Source organism: Phascolarctos cinereus, unplaced genomic scaffold, assembly GCF_003287225.1.
Source record: "Phascolarctos cinereus isolate Bilbo 61053 unplaced genomic scaffold, phaCin_HiC Scaffold_5;HRSCAF=322, whole genome shotgun sequence".
NCBI classification, from domain to species: Eukaryota; Metazoa; Chordata; class Mammalia; order Diprotodontia; family Phascolarctidae; genus Phascolarctos; species Phascolarctos cinereus.
In genome coordinates this window covers 354,053,592-354,074,918 of record NW_027555958.1, presented here as the reverse complement: position 1 = coordinate 354,074,918, position 21,327 = coordinate 354,053,592, and the positions used below count along the sequence as shown (strand labels likewise).

Here is a 21,327-nt window from a genome sequence, read left to right as displayed (position 1 = left end):
GAGTTACTTTATTAAATTCATCTTTTCCTTTAAACCACATAACTGTTCTTGTATGTATTTCCTTTCTTCCTATTGGGTTTGGTTTGCTTTGCTTTATAAAAAAAAAAAGAAGAAGCAGAATTCTTGTCCAGACAACCTATTTGTGATTCGCTAATGTACCTTATACCTGTGAGCCACGAGCTTCCCATTCAATTGTTTAAATATTCCCTTCTAAAAATTTTTTTTAAATATTCCCTTCTTTGCCAAGGGACTCTTTGTCAGTGTCTCAAAGGCAGTGGTGATCAATTTTTTAAATGACTGGCCTCATATTAACACAGCACTATTCCCAGAGCTCTAGAGAACTGTCAAAGGCATAAGATCATAGATTCAGAGATCTTAGAGGCTATCTTTCTTCCAGCACCCTCACCTATATCAGGTGAGCAGACTGTGACCCAAACTGGTGGAATGAACCATCTGAGGCTGAATTGGTCATGACAGAGGCAGATCTGAAGCCAGGCTTTCTAACTCCAAAATCAGTGCTCTTTCCATTCTCCAGTGTTGGAACAGTCACCCAAGGCAAGATCATACAGTCTTTAATGCATCAAGGATGCAGGGACTATTGCCCCAGAGATCAAAAGCTGCTCTCTTATTGCCTGCCCTATAAAGCTCTCTGAGAACTTTGGGTTCTCCCTCAAAAAGACATCCAAATAAAGTCAAGTTAAAATAAAAACCATTGCTTAATCTAACTCCTTTTTTCAAAGGTCACCATCAAAATGTTAGCAATTCTCCTGGCCGAAAAGTCAGAAATTCCTTGGGAAGCAATACATTACTTGACAGGAGAAATAATTTATGGAGGCCGAGTGACGGATGGCTGGGATAGGCTTTGCGTACTATCTCTCCTAAAGAATTTTTGTAATCCTGACGTGTTGAAGAAGGACTTCAGTTTTACTGATGATGGGGTAAGAAATGTATTTTTTTCTAATAGTCCTAATTTTTAAAAATATTTTAACTGAACTTTGTTATATGGCTTTTATCATCAAAAAGCATTTTTAAATATCTCATTGGAAATTGTGTCAGACTTTGGACAAAAAGGACTTGTGCTTTAAGACACAAATCAGAGGCAGATACTAGCTAAGTACTTTCCTATTCACCCTGGACATTAGAATGCTCCAGCCTTCCTCACCCTCAGTTTCTTTTCCATCTCCTCCATCTTCTTTCTTCCCTCTAAGCCCACTTTGCCTTCCTCAAGATGAGGTGAAGGGGATGGATAAGTTGGTAAGTGTCCAATGATACCTGGCTGCTGAACTAGAGGAAAAGCTTACCTCTAAACTTGAAATATTGCCCATTCATTTTCAATTGATTCAATCAATCAGCAAGTATTTATTAGGCACCTACCACATTCCAGGCCCTAGGGACACAAATACAGTGAATTCTGCTATAACGCATGTTTTGAAAATGTGGATTTATTCCAAAGTGATTGATACATTAGGGAACTTTTTGATCATAATACAAATTTTGCATTTGTTTACATGCCATTTCATCTGCAAGAACTATCAAGTCCAAAACCTACAGGATTTCACAATAACTCACAAGCTTCAAGCCTTCTGGATGCTCATTTCCACAATCAAACTTCAGACCTCTTTCAAGGTTAAGTGTCACATTTATTGTATACTTTCTGATAGAACAGAATCTATCAGTGAAGGAAAGCTAGTCCACATTCACACACTCCATCTCCCAAACCCCACCATCTACCATAGCTTCCTGAAGTTGGCAGGAGAAACCCCTTCCCCCCCCACACACACACACATAAGCTTCCTTTAGCCCATAGCCATTGATTTTACCAGCCTGGCCTGTGGGACCCACAGCAGCTCAGGTTCGTGGATACCATTATTATTTATTGTAGTATTTATGTATTCATGTATGTATTCATGTATGTAAATATATGTATTTAACATATATAAAATTGTGCTGCCATTTTTATTAAGTTCTTATCTTTTTTGTATGTCACTGAAAAGATTTTTGAGTGTTGTACCCCAACACCATTTTTCCCATAAGCCCTAAGGTTTTTATTACTCAGTTTTGCATAGAACAATGATTTTTAGGAACACATATGGCATGTTATAACAGAAATAACTGTACAACGAATGAAGCAATCTTTACTCCAAAAGAGTTCATATTCTACTTATTTACCACCTATTACATACAAGGCCTGGTCCTTACCCTCAAGAAGCTAGAATATTATTTCTAGTATTACAGTAGTATAGTAAGAGAGCCCCTTGCCTGCCTTGTAGTATTTATTTTAAAAGAGACATTCATTTTAAATACATGGTCAAAAACTTTGTTGGGGAATCATAGAAACAATGAAAAGGTTTTCCAAGACAAAAGGGAAAGTGACCCATTAGGGTTTGCAGTCTCTTATCTCTCTGCTCCATGGGCTCAGCTGTAATCTCTTTTTTTTTCTGTGTAAATAAAATCATTCCATATTTTGAAGCCTCAAAGGAGAGCTGCCTTTGTGGGAGTGTCAGATACTGAAGTTCCCAAGTTTGCCCTGGGGACCTTAGATGGGAAAAAAATTACGTCTTCCATATAATTGATATCCTTTTTATTTTAGGCATTTAAAAACATTATTTCGAGAAGGGGTCCATGGACTTCCCCAGATGGCCAAAGGCCAGCACAAAAAAGGTTAAAAAAAAACCCTACTGTACATGCTGGCATCACGGCAAGTCATCTTAGGGGTCTGTGGAGTAAGGCTTCAAAGACAGTATCATGATTTCACGGGTAGGTAAGTCCCTGCTCCTGCTCAAGACAAGCTTCTTGTCTGAGAGTCAGCTACATGGGGAAACAATACTATTTTATTAAGAATGGTTCCCCTTGAGCCTTCTAGGATAAGAGAACATATTAAAGATCTTACTGCAATCTTCGGATTCTAACCTTCATTACCATTTTCATTGGCTTTTTCAGATTCTCCTTTCAAGGTTTTATGCATTCTCTGTCTCACTTATTAACATCATTCTTTCATCCATTCGTTCATTCATTCAATCCAGATTTATTGAGCTCCTATAAGCAGAGCACCTTGCAAAGATGAGGAAGGATGAGTGAGTGCCTGGTATGTGGTTGTATGCTGCTGATTCCAAGGACCTGGGTTTGAATCCTGGCCCTGTCATTTACTCCCTGTGTGACCCTGGCCAAGTCACTTAACTGTTCCTGAGGCTGTTTTACAGGCCATTACTATAAAATGAGGGAGCTGGGCTAGATGACTTCTCAAGTTCCTATCCGTTCGAAAGCTAAGATGCTCTGTATTTTACTGCCAGATGCACCAATTTGGGGAAGGGAGGAAGGGTAAGTAAGCCCCTGAGGCAGGCAGAGTACCAAAGTACAGGTGCTTCTGCTCAAAATGCCCCCAATCTCCCTTTCTTGTTCTGTCAAGAAGAAATTCACTGAGGGTAGTTCAAAATCTCTCTTTCAGGTTGGATATGCCTGCCTCCTTCAGGATGCTCATATTTCAGTTCTAAAGATAATTGAGAGTCTGTGGTGAATTAAGCTGACCTTCCTATTGCCTAGTTGAAAATTGTGAAATTACTCTCACATTTTAAAAAGTTAATAAGTAGATTGTGTAGCCTAAGGTGAGGAAATTGTACGTTGGGAAATAAGATTTCTAGAGCTTGTGTCACCCTTATTTCAGTGTTTCCTCCCTGAAAGCTTGGTCTCGAGAAGTCTCTGTTATTCAGAGATTAGCTAGCCGCACAGTAACAGTAGATGATGCTCTTCTGGATGGAACAGCCACGTAACCAAAACTAGCGAAAAGTGCTGAAAGTATTTGTGATTACAAATGTAATTTGGAAAAAGCAATTCAGTTCAGCGTTTGAAAGACAGCTACGTGCTAATTCAGTGCCAGAAACCAGAGTATACACTAACGATGGGCAAATAATAATGATAGGTGACATTTACATGGCTCTTTAAGGCTAGTAGAGCACTGTGCACCCATCATTTCATTTAATCTTCATATCAAAGGCATACAGGGAAGATTCTACCAGGATTTATTGTCCTCATTTTACAGATAAATTTGGAGAACATAAATGACATACCCATGATCACAGAGCTCATCAGTGTCAGAGGTGATATTTCAACCTAGGTCTTTCTTGGCTCCATGCTACCATGATCCCTACCCTTAAGTCTCTGTAGACAGTAGATAAATTGTTAATAAATTAATACATTTAATTGTTAATAAATTATTTAGCAAATTGTTTTTAGTCCAGACCTGTGATTTCATCAGTAAACTTTCTAATAAATGTTTGTTGAATTGAATTAAGGATCTCAAAATCTCATTGGAAAAACAAGAGATACAAACATAAAACAATAATGATAATAGTGATAGTAAAAATAGCTATCATTTAGCACCATGCTAAGTGTTATTTACAAATATTATTTCATGTGATCCTCACAGAACCCTGCAAGGTAGATGGTATTATTATCCCTATTTTACAGTTGAGGAAAATGAGGCAAACAGAAGTTAAATGAATTGCCCAGGGTCACACAGGGAGTACCTGAGGCCAGATTTGAACTTACGTTTTCCTAACTTCGGGCCAGCACTCTATCCACTGCACCATCTAATTGCCCAATTAAATAATGATGCAAAGCAATATGAAAACAAATCAACAAATTCAAAATTAATTCAAGAAACCTTTATTGGGGACTTTCAAGGGTATATATAATCTCTGATGCCATAGAAAAAGAACAGATTTAGAGTCAGGGATCTGGTTCTGAGTTTCTGTTCTGCCATTCCCTAGATTCATGGTGTTGGGCAAATAAGTCTCTTTCCTCCTTTGTGTCACAATTTTCTCATGTATAAAATGAGGAAACAGAATTAGATGATATCAAAGGTATCTTCTAGATCAAAATCTATAAAGAACCTTACTTAAAGACTGCTTGGGGGGGGGAAAGCTACATGAATAAATAAGTAACAGTAAGAAATTTAAAAAGTTATTTAAGACACAAAACTAATTTGGAACTGCCTGAACAGTTGGACTCAAAGAGCAATCGTTAATAAGTCAATGCCACCTTGCAAGGCCGTCAGTGGAGTATTCCAGGGATCTGCACTTGGCCTTACACTATTTGATATTTTTATCAGTGACTTGATAAAAGAGAGGAAGCATGGTGTGGTGGAGAGAGAGCTGGCTTAGAAGCCAGGAAGACCTGGGTTCAAGTGTTGCCTTACCACATACTAGCTGTGTGATTCTGGGCAAATAACTTAACCTCTCAGACTAAACACTAAGACTAAATAACAGGAAAAGTGCTGACCTGCATCTGAAATGCAGATGACTGTCCTCATCTGAAAGTTCCCCATAGCAGTGAAATCACAGGGCTAATCTCTGTCCCTATCTAATCAATGACTTAAATAAAAGCATAGATGACATGCTCATCGTATTTGCAAATGGTACAATGCTGAAAGTGATGGGTAATCCACTAGATGACGCTCTATCCACTGCGCCACCTAGCTGCTAAGAACGGTTTTTACATTTAAAAAAAAAAAAATATATATATATATATATATATATATATACATATATATATATATATATATATATATATATACACCGCACGAGGCAGGTAGGTGGCGCAGTGGATATATATATATATATATATAATATATATATATATATATATATACACACCGCATGAGGCAGGTAGGTGGCGCAGTGGATAGAGCACCTGCCCTGGAGTCAGGAGAACGTGAGTTCAAATCCAGCCTCAGACACTTGACACTTACTAGCTGTGTGACCCTGGGCAAGTCACTTAACCCCACTTGCCTCACAAAATTTTATATATACATATATATATATATATATATATATATATATATATATATATAAAATCTTCCATATGTGTATATATACACATATGTGTGTCATATATACTGCTATATATGTGTGTGTCATATGTACACATATATCTGCCATATATGTATGTGTGTGTGTGTGTATATGGCAAATGGATTTGGCCCTCTGGTTCTTATCTACTGACCCTTGTCAGGATATAGTGCTAAACTAAATATAATAAGATGAAATTCAGTAGAGCTAAGTGTAAAGTCTTAAATTTTGGTTCAAAAATCGACTTCACAAGTACAAGAGAAAGGAATTATGGTTAAATAGTGTTTTGTCAGAAAAGGGTCTGAGGGTTGTTAAACTCAATATGAGTCAACAGTGTGGTGTGGCAGTAAAAAAATCATGAATGCCATCTTGGGCTGCATTAAGAGAGTAGCTTATAACTTATAACTTATAACTTATAACTTAAGCTTCCCCTAAGAAAAAGGAATCGTCCCACTGTATTCTGTTGTCACTGGAGTTTGTGTTCAATTGTGCCACAGCTTAGGAAAGACTTTGAGAAACTGAAGAGTGCCCACAAGAGGATAAGCAGGATAATGAAGGGCATTAAATCCGTGTCATAGGAGAGTTTGTTGAAAGGAGCTGGAGATGTGGAGCATGGAGAAGACCAAGAAGGAAGGGTAGACATGACAGCTATCTTTAGGCATTTAAAAGGTTGACCTGTAGAAAAGGCATTAGATTTCAATCAATCAACAAATATTTATGTCCACTTCATGCCTGGTACTGTACTAGGCACTAGAAATGGAAATACAAACCTATAGAACAGATTTTGCCCTCGAGGAGCCCGCGTTTTATTGTTCTGTTTGTCTCAGAGGGCAATGGGTCTAAAGTGTAGAAAGCCAAATTAAGGTTTAATAGGAAAAAACTTCCAAATAATTAGAGCTAAAAGTGAAATGAGAGAGACAGAGAGAGAGACAGAGAGACAGAGAGAGAGACAGACAGAGAGAGGATTCAACTCCAAATCTTCCTAACTTCCCTCTTACTGTCCAGGGTTCCACCATCTTCATAGCTGCTCAGACTCAGAACCTAGGTAATATCCTTGACTCTTTACTCTCTTTCATCGCCCATATCAATCTGTTGCCAGATCCTATAATATCTATGTTCACAGTATCTCTCCTATATGCCCCTTTCTCTCCTCTGACACTGCCACTACCCTGATACAGGCCCTCATCACCCCACACATGGATTATCACAATAGCCTTCGGGTTGGTTGCTCTACTTCAAGTCTCCCCATCCCAATCCATCCTTTACTCAGCTGTCAAATTGATCTTCATGGTACTAGCTGTGTGACCCTGGGCAAGTCACTTAACCCCAAATGCCTCAAAAATAAAAACAAAAAAAAACAAACAAAAATAAAACAAATTGATCTTCATAAAGCACAAGTCTGACCTTGTAAACCCCTCTTCAATAAACTTCAGTGGCTCCCCATTACCTCCAGGATCAAATACAAAATCCTTTGTCTGCCTTTTAAAGCCCTACATAACTTGGTCCCTTTCTACCTTCTCAGGCTTCTTACACTTAACTCCCCTCCACATACTCTGAGATCCAGTGACTCTGGCTTCCTTGAGGCTCCTTGCCCAAGATACCACATCTGCTGCCTGAGATTTTTTATTGGCTGCCTCCCATCCCTGGAATGCTCCCTCTCCTCATCTTTAACCCCTGATTTCCCTGACTTCAAGTCCCAGATAAAATCTCACCATTTGTGACAAGCCTTTCCCAATCTCCCTAAATGCTACAAGCCTTCCCTCTGAGATTTGTCCTGTATATATCCTGTTTGTACATAACTGCTAATTTGTTGCCTCACCCATTCAATTCTGAGCTCTTTGAAGGTAAGGGTGCTTGCTTTTCTTTGTATCCTCAGCTCTTACCATAGTGCCTGGCACATAATAGGAGCTTAATAAATTCTTCTTGATTTAATTCAACTACCTTCTTTCCTTCTTGAAATTTACTACTCCTCTGCCATCTTTTCTAATTCCTTCTTCTGTCTCCTCCCCTTAAATATGGGTGTTCTCCAAGGATCAATCCTCAGGCCTCTGTTTTAAATATAGATAGTCATACAGAGAGAGATAGACAGACAAACATAGGATACATTTTGAGTCTTTAGAGAATTAGTTTAATTACTCTCAAAAATCATCAGCATTTCTACATATTACCAACAAAGCCCAACAGCAGGAGATAGAAAGAGAAATTTCATTTAAACTTACTGTAGACATTATAAAATATTTAGGAATTTCCCTGCCGAAACAAACCCAGGAACTATATGAACACAATTATATAACACTTTTCACACAAATAAAGTCGGATCTAAATAATTGGAAAAACATCAGTTGCTCATAGGTAAGCTGAGCTAATATAATAAAAATGATAATCCTACCTAAATTAATTTACTTATTCAGTGCCATGCCAATTAAACTACCAAAAAATTATTTTATAGAACTAGAAAAAAATAATAACAAGACTCATCTGGAAGAACAGAAGGCCCAGAATATCAAGGGAACTAATGAAAAGAAATGGTAGGAAAGGTGGCCTAGCCATACCAGATCTTAAGTTGTATTATAAAGCAGCAATCATCAAAACTACTTGCTACTGGTTAAGAAACAGAGTAGCGGATCAGTGGAATAGGTTATCTACACTAGACACAGTAGTCAATGACTATAGTGATCTACTGTTTGATAAATCCAGAGACCCTAGCTTCTGGGATAAGAACTCACTATTTGACAAAAACTACTGGGAAAACTGGAAAGGAGTATGGCAGAAACTAGGTACAGACCAAAATCTTGCACCACATACAGAAATAAAGTCAAAATGGATCACAATTTAGATATAAAGGTTGATACTATAAGCAAACTGGGAGAGCAAAGAATAGTTTACCTGTCAGATTTATGGAGAACAGAAGAATTTATGACCAAACAAGAGATAGACAACATTGCAAAATGCAAAATGGATGATTTTGATTCCATTAAATTGGAAAGTTTATACACACATACACACAAAAGCCAATGCAACCAAAATTAGGAAGGAAGCAGAAAACTAGGAAAGAATTTTTAAACCAGTGTCTCTGATAAGGGCCTCATTTCTAAAATATATAGAGAATTAAGTTAAATTTATAATACAAGTCATTCCCCAGTTGATAAATGGTCAAAGGATATGAACAGGCAGTTTTCAGATGAAGAAATTAAATCTATCTATAGTCATATGAAAAAATGCTCTAAATCACTATTGATTAAAGAAATGCAAATCAAAATGACTCTGAGGTACCACATCACACCCATCAGATTGGCTAACATGACAAAACAGGAAAATGATAAATGTTGGAGAAGACGTGGGAAAATTGGAACACTAATGCGTTGCTGGTGGAGTCGTGAACTGATCCAACCATTCTGGAGAGCAGTTTGGAACTATGCCCAAAGGGCTACAAAAAAGTGCATTCCCTTTTTGACCCAGCAATGCCACTTCTAGGGCTATGTCTCAAAGAGATCATACAAATGGGGAAAGGACCCATATGTAAAAAATATTTATAGCAGCTCTTTTTGTGGTGGCAAAGAATTGGAAATTGAGGGGATGCCCATCAATTGGGGAATGGCTAAGCAAGTTGTGGTATATGAATGTAATGGAATACTATTGTGCTATAAGAAATGATGAGCAAATGGACTTCAGAAAAACTTGGAAAGACTTGCATGGACTGATGCTTGTGTGAAGTGAGCAGAATCAAGAGAACATTGTACACAATATCAGCCATGTTGTGTGATGACTAACTTTGTCATCAGTCTCAGCAATGCAAGAATCTAAGACATCTCCAGAAGTCTCATGATGGAAAATGCTTTCAGCATCCAGAGAAAGAACTATGGAGTCTGAATGTAGATTGAAGCATACTATTTGCTCTTTTTTTTCCTTCTGTTTTGTTTTGTTTCTTCTTTCTTGTGGTTCCTCCTATTGGTAATAATTCTTCTTTACAACATGACTATTGTGAAAATATGTTTAATAGGAATGTATATGTAGAGCCTATATCAGATTATACACCATCTTGAGGAGGTAGGTAGAGAGGAAGAGGGAGAAAATTTAAAATTCAAAAGCTTATGGAAACAAATGTTAAAAATTTAAAATAATAATTAATTAATTAAGAAAATAAAAATAAAAGTCTACCCAGCTTCCTAACCCTAAAAAAAAAGAAAGAAAATTAGTTTAATTAGAATATTTGTCCACCAATAATACTGGGAAAATGAGGCATTACTGTGTCATAATTTTCTGAGGTTTATAAAATGAGAATCTACATCTAAATCATAGCAGATTTTATCTTGAGGAGTCTTACTTGCTGAAATGTTTCTCATGACTAAATAATAATGAAGTCAAGATATGGCTATCAGAAACCTAGACTCTGTTTCACAATTTGTTTTCAGTCTCTTATCCACCACTCCAACTTACATAACTATGTTGTAGGCAGCATACCTTCTCTAGATACCCTAAAAACTCTAGATACGCAAGCTGTAACAGTTTCTAATTGGGAATTTTTCTTACTTCTCACAAGTGTAAGACAGCTTATGAAAAAAAAAAGCCATTCTACAAGATTTAATTTTACATGGAAATTTGCAATCTACGTGGGAGAAAAACAAATCCTAATCTTTGATCACAGTGATTGATTAAAAAAACCATCTACCATCTTTCTTTACCCACCCTCTTTAATTTTTTAAAAGTTTTATTTTTCTGTTGCTAAGTTGATTCTCTTATTGATATTCTTTTTGTCTTACAATCTGTTTATTTCTAAATATGTTCTCCTTTCCTACCCAGTAAGCCTTCTCTTGTGCCAAAGATTTTTTAAAAAAGAAAAAAGAAAAAAACAATTCACCAAAACCAGAATGTTGCTGTTTCTCCTTTGTTCTTGAAGAGGACCAATGATGTCACTAGGGTGATGTTTTGACTTGAAAGTGAATTGGAACAACCAGTGCATTAAAGCACACATCACATTCCCTGCCAGTGGTCCCTTGACTTTCCATTGATAGAAGGGAGAAGCATTTTCTCAACTCTTCCCTGAGGCCAGCCTCGGTCATTATAATTATGCAGCATTCCATTTCTGTTTATTATTGTTAACATTTACATTGTTATAGTCATTATATATGTCGTTTTCCTACTGCTGCTTATTTTATTTTGTATCAGCTCATAGAATTCTCCCTATACTTCTCTGAATTCTTTATAGTCATCATTTCTTATGGGATATTAATACTCCATTACAGTGACATCATAATTTGTTTAGCCATTCTCCTAATAAACAATCAATTTTGCTACTTGAAGTTATCTGTAGAACAGGCTTTTTAGTGTCACAGACCCCTTTGGCAGTCTGGTAAAGCTACTGGGTCCCTTCTCAAAATAATGTCATAAATGCATAAAGTAAAATACATAGGATTCAAAAAGAAGCCAGTTATGTTGGAATACAGTCATGAAAGACAGTTATCATTTTTTTTTTAAATTCATGGACTCCAGGTTAAAAACTCCAGCTCTGAAATATATCCACCGTAATTGGGGAGATAGAACTTCTGCACATTCTGCAGGCAGTATTTCAGGTAGTCAGCTCTTTCCTCGCTGAAAATATATCTCTCATATGTGCTGAACGTCTTCCTCTGTCTCTCACGAGAAAGAAACTAAGAAGCTCTTGTGAAATTTACAGATGTACACCATGCTACCTGACCGTGCAAACCTAACCCATTGTAGGCAGTACATAGAATCCCTCCCGGATTTTGAACTGCCCGAGGTCCTTGGAATGCACCAACAGACTTCAAGGATTTATCAGGAATCCCTGGCCCAAGACCTTATTGACACAATCATTGCTATGCAGCCAAGAATTGCTATTGCCAACATAATCACTGGGTAAGAGTTTCTGAGAAACAAAAGCTTTTCTTTAAGCGCAAAAATGTTACGTAAAGCAATTGACTCTACTTGGCATCCTGCTTTTGACATTTTGGTTAGTTGAGTCATTATCCATAACATTTTCCAGAGCAACACATGACTAGAAAAAAAGGTGGGCCCATCCTATAGTGCGAGAGGGGAACCAGCGGAATCTGTGCTTCTTGAGTGCTTCCCTGATGTTAAGACAGGCCCCAGACATTTGAGATAGAACCCTTCCCTGTAGAGGATTTCTAAGGAGATACAGTAAAGTGCCTGGTACATAGTAGGTACTTAATAAATGCTTATTTGACTGGCTATATGAGTCACATAGGATTAGAAAGCATGAATAGGTATCAGTTGGTATGTTTGGGGGAAGTACTGATATTTTTACCAGGACACAGATCCATTGGAGAATAAGAAGTGATTAAACAATAAGTGGGGGCAGGGGGAGGGCTGGAAGGAGCGATAACAGTAACCAGGGAGCTAGGTGGTGTAGTGGACAGAGCACCAGACTTGGAGCCAGGAGGACCTGAGTGCAAATCCTCTCTCAAATGCTTATTAACTGTATGACCCTGGCCAAGTCACTCAACCTCTCTAGGCCTCAGTTTCCTCATCTGTAAAGTGGAAATAATAATAGTGCTTATCTCCCAGGCTTGTTGTGAGAGTCAGATGAGATTATACATGTAAAGCATTTTGCAAACTTGTAATAACAATAATAGTAATAGCTAACATTTATATAGTATTCACTATATGTCAGACAATTCTGCAAAGCACTTTGTAATTATTATTTCGTTTGATCTTCACAACTGCTCTGGGAAGTCCATTGTTATTTGGTTGATCAGTCATGTCTGACTCTTCATGACCCCATTATGGAGTTTTCTTGGCAAAGATACTGGAGTGGTTTGTCATTCCCTTCGCCAACTCATTTTACAGATGAGGAAACTGAGGCAAACAGGGTTAAGTGACTTGCCCAGGATCACACAGCTAGCAAGTGTCTGAGGTCACATTTGAACTCAGATCTTCTTGACTCTGAGCCCATAATCCTATCCATTTCACCACCTAGTTGCCCCCATGTATAGAGTTTGCAAAAAAGTACTCTCTATGCTGTCAAAGAACTTAAATCCTAAAATGGTATGCAATCATTCCTAACATAAAATTGCCTTAGCCAATATTATCTCCCATTTTGACAAACATATTAAAGCTAAGCCACTTTGTAATATGTTCAGCCAGTCAACTGCCTGGGATTCAAATCAGACAGTCAGTGACAATCTGGGCTAATAGTACTTGAAGCTGAGCTGAATTAACTCTACCAATATTAGTCTATTTACCAATTTATCCGTAAGATTTTTCCTGTGAACTACCCTCATCAAAGTGTTTCACTCTTGAGCAAGAGGTGTATATTTGAAGGGAGGGAAAGAGGAGGTGCAGCACACCCTGGGAAGAACATTACCATTGACTAGGAAAGCATTAATGTTAATATTTAACCTCCACTGTGCCACCTGCACTTTATGCATATGCATGCCTATGGTTTTACCTGATGTGATTTTTGTGGAAGCAAGTATTCAATTCGATCAAGTCAACAAGCATGTATTAAGTGCCTACTAAGTGCTGAGAATACAAAGACAAAATGAAATAGTCCCTGCCCTCAAGGAGCTTGTATTCTCTTGGGGAAAACATGTTTATGCATAAGTAAATATATAGAAATATACAAAGTAATTTCTTTGTGGAAGGTGTGGGCTAATATGAAGTGCAGCTTGTTAACAATAGAACAGGAACTCCAGAGGGCACAATGAAAGGGTGGAAAAGAATGAGATAGGGACATGGATGCATATGAGAGAGCACTTTTCCATAATTGCACTGGGGTAAAAAGTCTTTCAATCCAAAAGCATTCCATCCTTCTGAATCTCTTTAGGGAAGCTGCCTTTTGCTATTTGCCTCCAGAAAGGACCTGAATAAAGGTGCCTTCTGATCTACACTAGCATATGACTCCTATAATTCCCAGAACTTACTTTGCAGGAGTAGAAAGAGCCAAGACGAACTGGTGCTGGAACTGTCATCTGAAATGATCAAGCGATTGCCTCTGACTGTAGAGAAGGAACCAGTGGTTACTGAAACCAAAGATGTCATTCCAACTACACTATTAACCATTATCTCAAGTTCCATTTGGGTTAGACTTAATAGAAATGTCCAAGATGAGAACTGTAGTTCATACTCTGGGGAAAATAATGCTCACAAGGGGGAAAAAAAACTGTGTAAAGTAGCATAGTTTTTTATCCTTAGGTTCTCTTTCCTTTTTTTTTTCCTTCTTTTCTTCCCTTTCTTTCCTACATCCTTTCTTCTTCCTTTTTCTTTCTTCTTCCCTCCCTTTCTTCTTCCCTCCTTTCCTTCTTTCCCTCCTTCCTTTCTTTCCTTCTCTCTTTCTTTCCTCCTTCCTTTATTTCTTTTTCCCTCTTTCTTTCTTTCTTGGATCAGACCTGTGATTTCATGGTGAAGTACTTCCTCTACTAATGCAGATCAACACCTTCTCTGTAACTTATAATCTTAAAGATCCTCCTGGAGCAGTGGAGGTTCAATTCCTTGCCCATTTTACAGTCTGTTAAATCGCCCAACTAGTGTATATTAGAGGGAGAACGTGAACCCAGACCTTCCTGACTTGGAGGTTAATTCTCTAAAGTTAGTCTGCATATTGTATGGGGTTAAGTGACTTGCCCAGGGGCACACAGCTAGTAAGTGTTATGTGTCTGAGGCCAGATATGAACTCAGGTCTTCCTGAATCCAGGGCTGGTGCTCTATCCACTGTGCCACCTAGCTGCCCCTAAAATCCAGCTCTTAAAACAATGAGGGCTTGTGCAACTTTAAAGTACTGACTAGTCAGGCTTTATAACTGCGTGGGAGAATTAAAGAACAATATCTTCATGCCCTTTATACTATATGCAAGACTCTGACCCATGAGTAGGTCAACAAACATTCAACAGAATTTTCCTCTACTGGCTATTTTGTTTTTATACATATTTCTGCACCTCAGTTTTTCTGTCCTCTGAAAATCTGAAAAGCATACCCTTTATGACTTCATCCAAAGCACTGATAAGAATGCTGGAACAGTTCAATCTCCTTTAAATGGCATTCAAAGCCCTCCACAAACTGAAACCACCGGATTTTTCAAGCTTATCTCATATTTATCTCTTTCTTCCTCCCTCCTCCTCCCCTGTTGCCAAACATACACTGTGCTCTGGCCAAACAGGAATATTCTCTGTTCCCTGAATGTATTTCTGCACTTCCCCCTCTCTTTGCCCTGGCTTATTCTACTCTAGACTGTCTATTCCCCTTCATCTATTGAATTCCTACCCATATGCCAAAACCCAACTCAAATTTATTCCACACAGCCTTCCCTGTTCCTCTCCAAGTTAATAATGTTCTTCCCCTCTAACTTTACATAGTACCTTGTTTTGTGACAATGCGGCCTAAGTTACCTGCGTGTATGTCTTATACCCTCCCAGGATGCAAACTGGTCAAAGTATATAAGCAGGTTGAAGAAGAAAGGAAAATGATGAACAATCACATGACAAAAATGCTCCAAATCACTAATAATTAGAGAAATACAAACTGAAACAATTCTGAGATTTCACCTCATACCTAACAGATTGGCAAAGATGATTAAAAAGCAAGGAGAAACAGGCTCTGTTGTTGGGACTGTGGGAAGAGAGGCATGCTATTAGCACATCTGTTAGAGCTATGAACTGGTCCCCCTCCTCTGGAAAAAAAAAAGTTTGGAACTAATTGGGAAAAGTCATTAAATTGTTTGGCCCAGAAATCCCACTGCTGGACATGCAGGATCTTAAGCAGCTCAAATACGGAAAGAAACATCCTGCATATAACAAAATATCCATACGCATATTCTTTGTGGTAGCAAAAAAAAAAAAAGAATGAAAGCAAAATACATGGTCATCAGTTGAGGTATGTATGGCTGACTAAATTGTCATACATGACTAAAATGGAATATTATTGTGCTGCAAAAAAAGGATAAATATGAAAAATCTAGAGATACTAGGGATGATTTATATGAACTGATGCAGAAGGAAGGAAGCAAAATCAGGAGAAAAACTTACACATTCGCCATCATAATGTGGAGGAAAACAATACTGAGAGACACCTGAACTCTAAACAATGAAGTCACTGCTCTTGACTTTTGAGAACTGATCACGAAATAGGCATCCTTGCTCTCAGCAGAGAGCTGTTAGGACCAGAATCAATTTTGACACAGCTAAAGGAGTTTCTCTTAACTCTGTCTCTTTGTTTAAAAGGGAAGGTTCTTTGGCAGTGGGAAGAAGGGGTACTCATAGGAAAGTGACAGCAATGTTTAAAAGCATCAGTAAAATTGTTTTAAGACCACTACAGGGAATTATCAGAGTTGCTGCTCCTCTTTTGCAGTCCCCCAACCCCCCTCCCCCCATACAGACCTAAAACTTCCCTCAGGCTTTCCAATGACCTGCTGCCTTCAGAAGTAAATAAAGCCACAAAACTCAGTTTACCTAGTATGGAACAAACACTGAAGTCATAAGATTTGAATTCTTGTGTCAATTTCACAAGTTAGTGTGCCTTAAGGAGATAACTTAAAAATCTTTGCCCTCAGGTCTCCAATTTGTGAAGTGATCAGTCAGTTAATAAGGGGAAGAGAAGGGAATAAGCATTCATACAGCACCTGCTGTGTGCCAGACACTGTGCTGCTGTGCTTTACAATTATCATCTCATTTGACCTTCACAGCAACCCTGTAAAGGAGGTACTGTTATTATCCTCGTTTTATAGTTGAGGAAACTGAGGCAGACAAAGGTTCCCCACAGCTAGTGTCTGAGGCTGCATTTGAATTCAGGTCATTCTGATTTCAGGTTCAGTGTTCCAGGACAACCGCACCCCTTAGCTACATGTCAGGCACTGTCCTAAGCACTAGGGATATAAAAAGAAGCCAATGACACCCCTTGCCCTCAAGGAACTTACAATCTAATGGGGCAGATAACAAGCAAACAAATAGGTACAAACAAGTGACATACAGGATAAACAGAAGATAATTAAAGAGGGAAGGCACTAGAATTAAGAAAGGTGGGGACAGGCGTCCTGTAGAAGGTGGAATTTTAGCTGAGACTTAGAGGGAGCCAGAGAAGCCAAGAAGTGGAGATGAAGAGGGAGAAAGTTCCCGGCTGGGTAGACAGTCAGAAAAAAAATGTCCAGAGTGGAGGGATGAAGTATCTTATTCATGGAACAGCCAGACAGTCAGTGTCACTGGATCTAAGAGTACATGGCAAGGCATAATATGTAAAAATACTGGAAAGGTCAGAGGGGTATAAATTACAAAGAGTTTTGAACACCAAAAAGAGGATTTTGTGTTTGATCCTGGAGGCAATAGGGAGCAACCAGAGTTTATTTAGTAGAGGCAGTGACATGGTCTTCAAGAAAATCACTTTGGCAGAAGAATAGAGGATGTATTGGAATAGGGAGAGACTTAAGACAGGCCAACCCTGCAGGCTATTACAGTAGTCCAAGGGTGAGATGATAAGGGCCTGTAGCAGGGTAGTGGCCTTGTCAGAAGAGAGAAGGGGGCATTTCGAGAGATGTTGCAAAGTTGACATTGATAGGCCTTGGCAATAAATAGGATATGGGGGCTTGGAGATAGTAAGGATTCAAAGAGGACACTTGGTTGTGGGGCAGGAGGGCTAGGAGGATGGTGGTATCCTCAAGAGTAATAGGAAAGTCTGGAGATAGAGATTTAGGAGGAAAGATGCTGAATTTAGTTTTGGACATGTTGAGTTTAAGATGTCTACTGAACATTCATTTCAAGATGTCTAAAAGGTAGTTGAAGATATGAGATTGGAGGTCAGCAGAGAGGCTATGGTGGGATTTGAGAATCATCATCATAGAGATGATAATCCATGGGATCTCATGAGTTTATCAAGTGAAGATATATAGAGGGAGAAGAGAAGAGAGCCCAAAACAGAGCCCTGTGGGACACCTATGGTTAAAGAACGTGACCTGGATGTCAGTCCAGCAAAAGTGACTAAACTGAAGCAGTCTGATAAGTAGAAGAACCAAGAGAGTGGTGTTCCAAAAACCTAGAAAGAAGAGGGTGATCAGCCACGTCAGAGGCTTCAGAGAGGTCAAGACGAATGAAGATTGAGAAAAGGCTATTGGCTTTGGCAGTGAAGAGATCATGGGTAACTTTGGAGAGAGCTGTTTTGGTGGAATGAGAAGAGAGAAAGTAGATAAAAGGTTTGCAGGCAGTCTCTTCAAGGAATCTGGCCACACAGCAGCAGAACTAAAGGACAAATGCAAGAATAGAAAGATCAGGCAAGGGGTTTTTAAGGATGAAGAAGACATGGGCATGTTTGACGGCAATAGAGGAGGATCCAGTAGCTAGGGAGAGATCGAAGATAAGCAATAGAGTGGGGATGACAGAGGAGGCCATATGTGGGAGGAGACAGGAAGGAATGAGATCTCTTGTTCAGGTAGAGGGGCTAGCCTTGGTGAGGAGCTAGGTCACCTCTTCCTACGAGTCAGAGGTGAAGGAGGAGATAGCAGCAGCAGGCATCTGAGTGATGTGAGATGAAGAACAAGAGAGAAGAAGAAGTGATTGGCCTCAACTTTTTCTGTGAAATATGAAGCAAGGTTCTCAGCTAAAAGGGTGAGGGGAGGGGGAACAGTGGAAGGTCTGAGAAGGGATGAAAAGGTTTGGAACAAACTGCTGGGGAGGCAAGTTCTTAAGGTAGATGTAGAAGGATTACCTAGTAATAATGAGGGCCCAGCTCAAGTTGTGTAACATAATTTGGTGGACCCAATCAGAACAGCTATGAAATTTTCTCCACCTTCATTTAGCGGTACATATATAGAAATTAAGGCAATGAATTGTAGGAATAATCTGAGGCTGAGGTTGTCAGGCCATGATCAAAGATATGATAAGGGGGTCATAGACTCAAGAGTATAATGTAGATTTGAACTAGTTCACCAAGGGGTCAAGATGGAGAAGACAGGAAAGTGTGGCTGGTCCAGGGTTGATGGCCTCAGAGAGAATTGAAGGGTCAAGGAATTGAAGGTTATAGTGTGAGGAAAGAGTAGGGTTTGGCATATATAGAACTAAGTCAAATTTATATAAAAATAAGAACCCTTCCCCAGTTGATAAATTATCAAATGATACGAACAGTTTTCAGATGAAGTAATCAAAACCATCTATAGCCATATTAAAAAATGCTCTAATTCACCAATGATTGGAGAAATGTAAATTAAAACAATTCTGAGGTACTACCTCATACCTATTAGATTAGCTATAGGACAGAAAAGGAAAATGACAAATGGTGGAGGGGATGTGGGAAAATGGGGCATTAATGCACTAGTGGTGGAGTTGTGAGCTGATTCAACCGTTCTGTAGAACAATTAGGAACTGCCCAAAAGGCTATAAAACCTTGCATACCTTTGACCTAGCAATGCCACTACTAGGTCTGTATCCAAAAAGAGATAAAATAAAACAAGAATGAAAAGGACCCATATGTATAAAAATATAACAACTCTTTTCTGGGGACAAAGAATTGGAAATTGAGGGGATGTCCATTAATTGAGGAATGACTGAACAAGTTGTGGTGTGTGATTGTGATGGAATACTATTGTGCTATGGGAAATGATAAGCGAGATGCTCTTGGAAAAGCCTGGAGAGACTTACACGAGCTGATACAAAGTGAAATGTACTGTGTGCAAAGTAACAGCAATATTTTAAGATGATCAACTGTGAATGTCTTAGCTGTTCTCAGCAATACAATGATCCAAGACAACTCTGAAGGACTCATGATGAACAATGCTATCCATCCCCAGACAAAGAACTGAAGGTGTCTGAATATAGATTGAAGCATTTTTTTAAAAAAAGTAGGATTTGGTAAGGGAAGGCAGAGGGAGAGGTAGAAAGCCAAGTGTTTATGATCAGGTAAAGAGATTTGGGAATCTTGAACATAGAGGTGATGCATTTGCAGGTAATGGCAAAATCAAGGTGATGACCATCTTTGTATGTGGCTGAGGCGGGGTAGAAGAGAAGGTCACAGGAACTGAGTAGTTTGAGGAACTGAGTAGTTAAGGTGTTAAAAATCCAATATGAATAAGAACGCAAAGAAGAGAGGTCAGCTTACAGTAGCCCCTCATTGCAGCATAGCTTGGTGCTTTAATTATAGATGTGGACACAGCTTTGGCAACATCAATCTCCTAAAGAGCACAGTTATTCTCTAACATAAGAACAGGTCCTGTCCCTTGATGTCACTTCAAATTTCAAAGCACTATGTAAATATAAGGAGAGCCCAAGTAGTTGAATGGTATGCAAGCCGATTGTAGAATCCAAAAACTTAGTCCTCTCTCTTCTATTTGTTAGTTGTATGTTTGTGGACAAGTCACTACACTTCTTTGAAACTCAATTTCCTCCTCTATAAAATGAAGCTAATAATGTTCACCTTACATACTTTACAGGACTGTTCTGAGGAAATCGTATCACAAACTGTTACGTATCTATGAGCTATTATTACTGTTGCTTTTCTGTCTACCACCTGAGTGTTTTCAACGTCATGTTCCTGTAACTACTATCTTCAACTAATTTGAACATAGAGTCAGGGGTCACATTATCTTGGCCACTAGGCTGTGATAAATTCTCCATTTAAATGTTCAGCCATACTGCTGCTCATAGTGACTTGTCTCTCATTTAAATACTGTTTAAGATTCATTAGAAACACTTACCTTGATCAGCTTAGTCAGATTGCATCAGCTTCAAACCCCACTCTGTCTGCAGCCTCTTTCCTTCTCCCTCAGATATTATATCATTGCCTCCTCTTTTTTTTAAATCAGATTATGATCCCCTCCTCCATTCTGCCTTGTTAACATTCCTTTGTCAAGAAATTAGTCGATTTGATAAGTTACTAGCCCTAATCCACCAGTCACTGAAAGAACTCCAGGGAGCTGTCAGAGGTGAAACCACCATCAACCAGAAACTGGAAGAGATCTATGATTGTCTCATTAATAACAAAGTACCTGACTTATGGCAGGTAAGGGGCACATAGTTTTCAATTTAGAACTTTGCTTCAAAGATACATAAATGAAATCAGTGTTCTTTGGCAGGTCAATGCTTGACTTTTAATCAACAAATTGACCTTTCTGTGAAATCAAGTTTGTGCCAACTCTGGAAAGATGCTTAATATCATTAGGATAGGCCTTGTGTCATGCAATGATATCTTCTTTTAAGTAAATATTTCATTAACATTAAAATCAATACAGCTAGGCTTGCTCAATAACAATTTATTTTAAATTACATACTAACCAATCAGTTAAAACACTTTTTCAGTCCTTCCCCTTAGTCTTCATCAGTATACTTTTGGACACATTATTATTCTCATCAGTGACTTGGATCAAATACTACCTAGTGTGCTCCAAACCAGATTAAAATGTAATTTGAAAATATTTAACAAAAAAAAATACGAGGGAACATAGGTAATGTTAATGTGTGATTTTCTACATCGACATGCAGCCCACAGGATCCTAATTTATGGTTTAGTGGTCCCCATTTCTATTTGAGTTTGA

General features: G+C 38.5%; 1 protein-coding gene across 1 annotated transcript in view; it reads left to right on the top strand.

Moving 5' to 3' along the window:
- The window catches only part of DNAH14 (dynein axonemal heavy chain 14), a 340,072-nt gene that overhangs the window by 298,295 nt on the left and 20,450 nt on the right, over positions 1-21,327 (top strand). Inside the window, 4 exon segments of the mRNA XM_020982026.2 lie at positions 741-938; positions 11,521-11,720; positions 13,755-13,939; positions 20,599-20,795. Coding sequence (XP_020837685.1) covers positions 741-938; positions 11,521-11,720; positions 13,755-13,939; positions 20,599-20,795 — 780 coding nt within the window.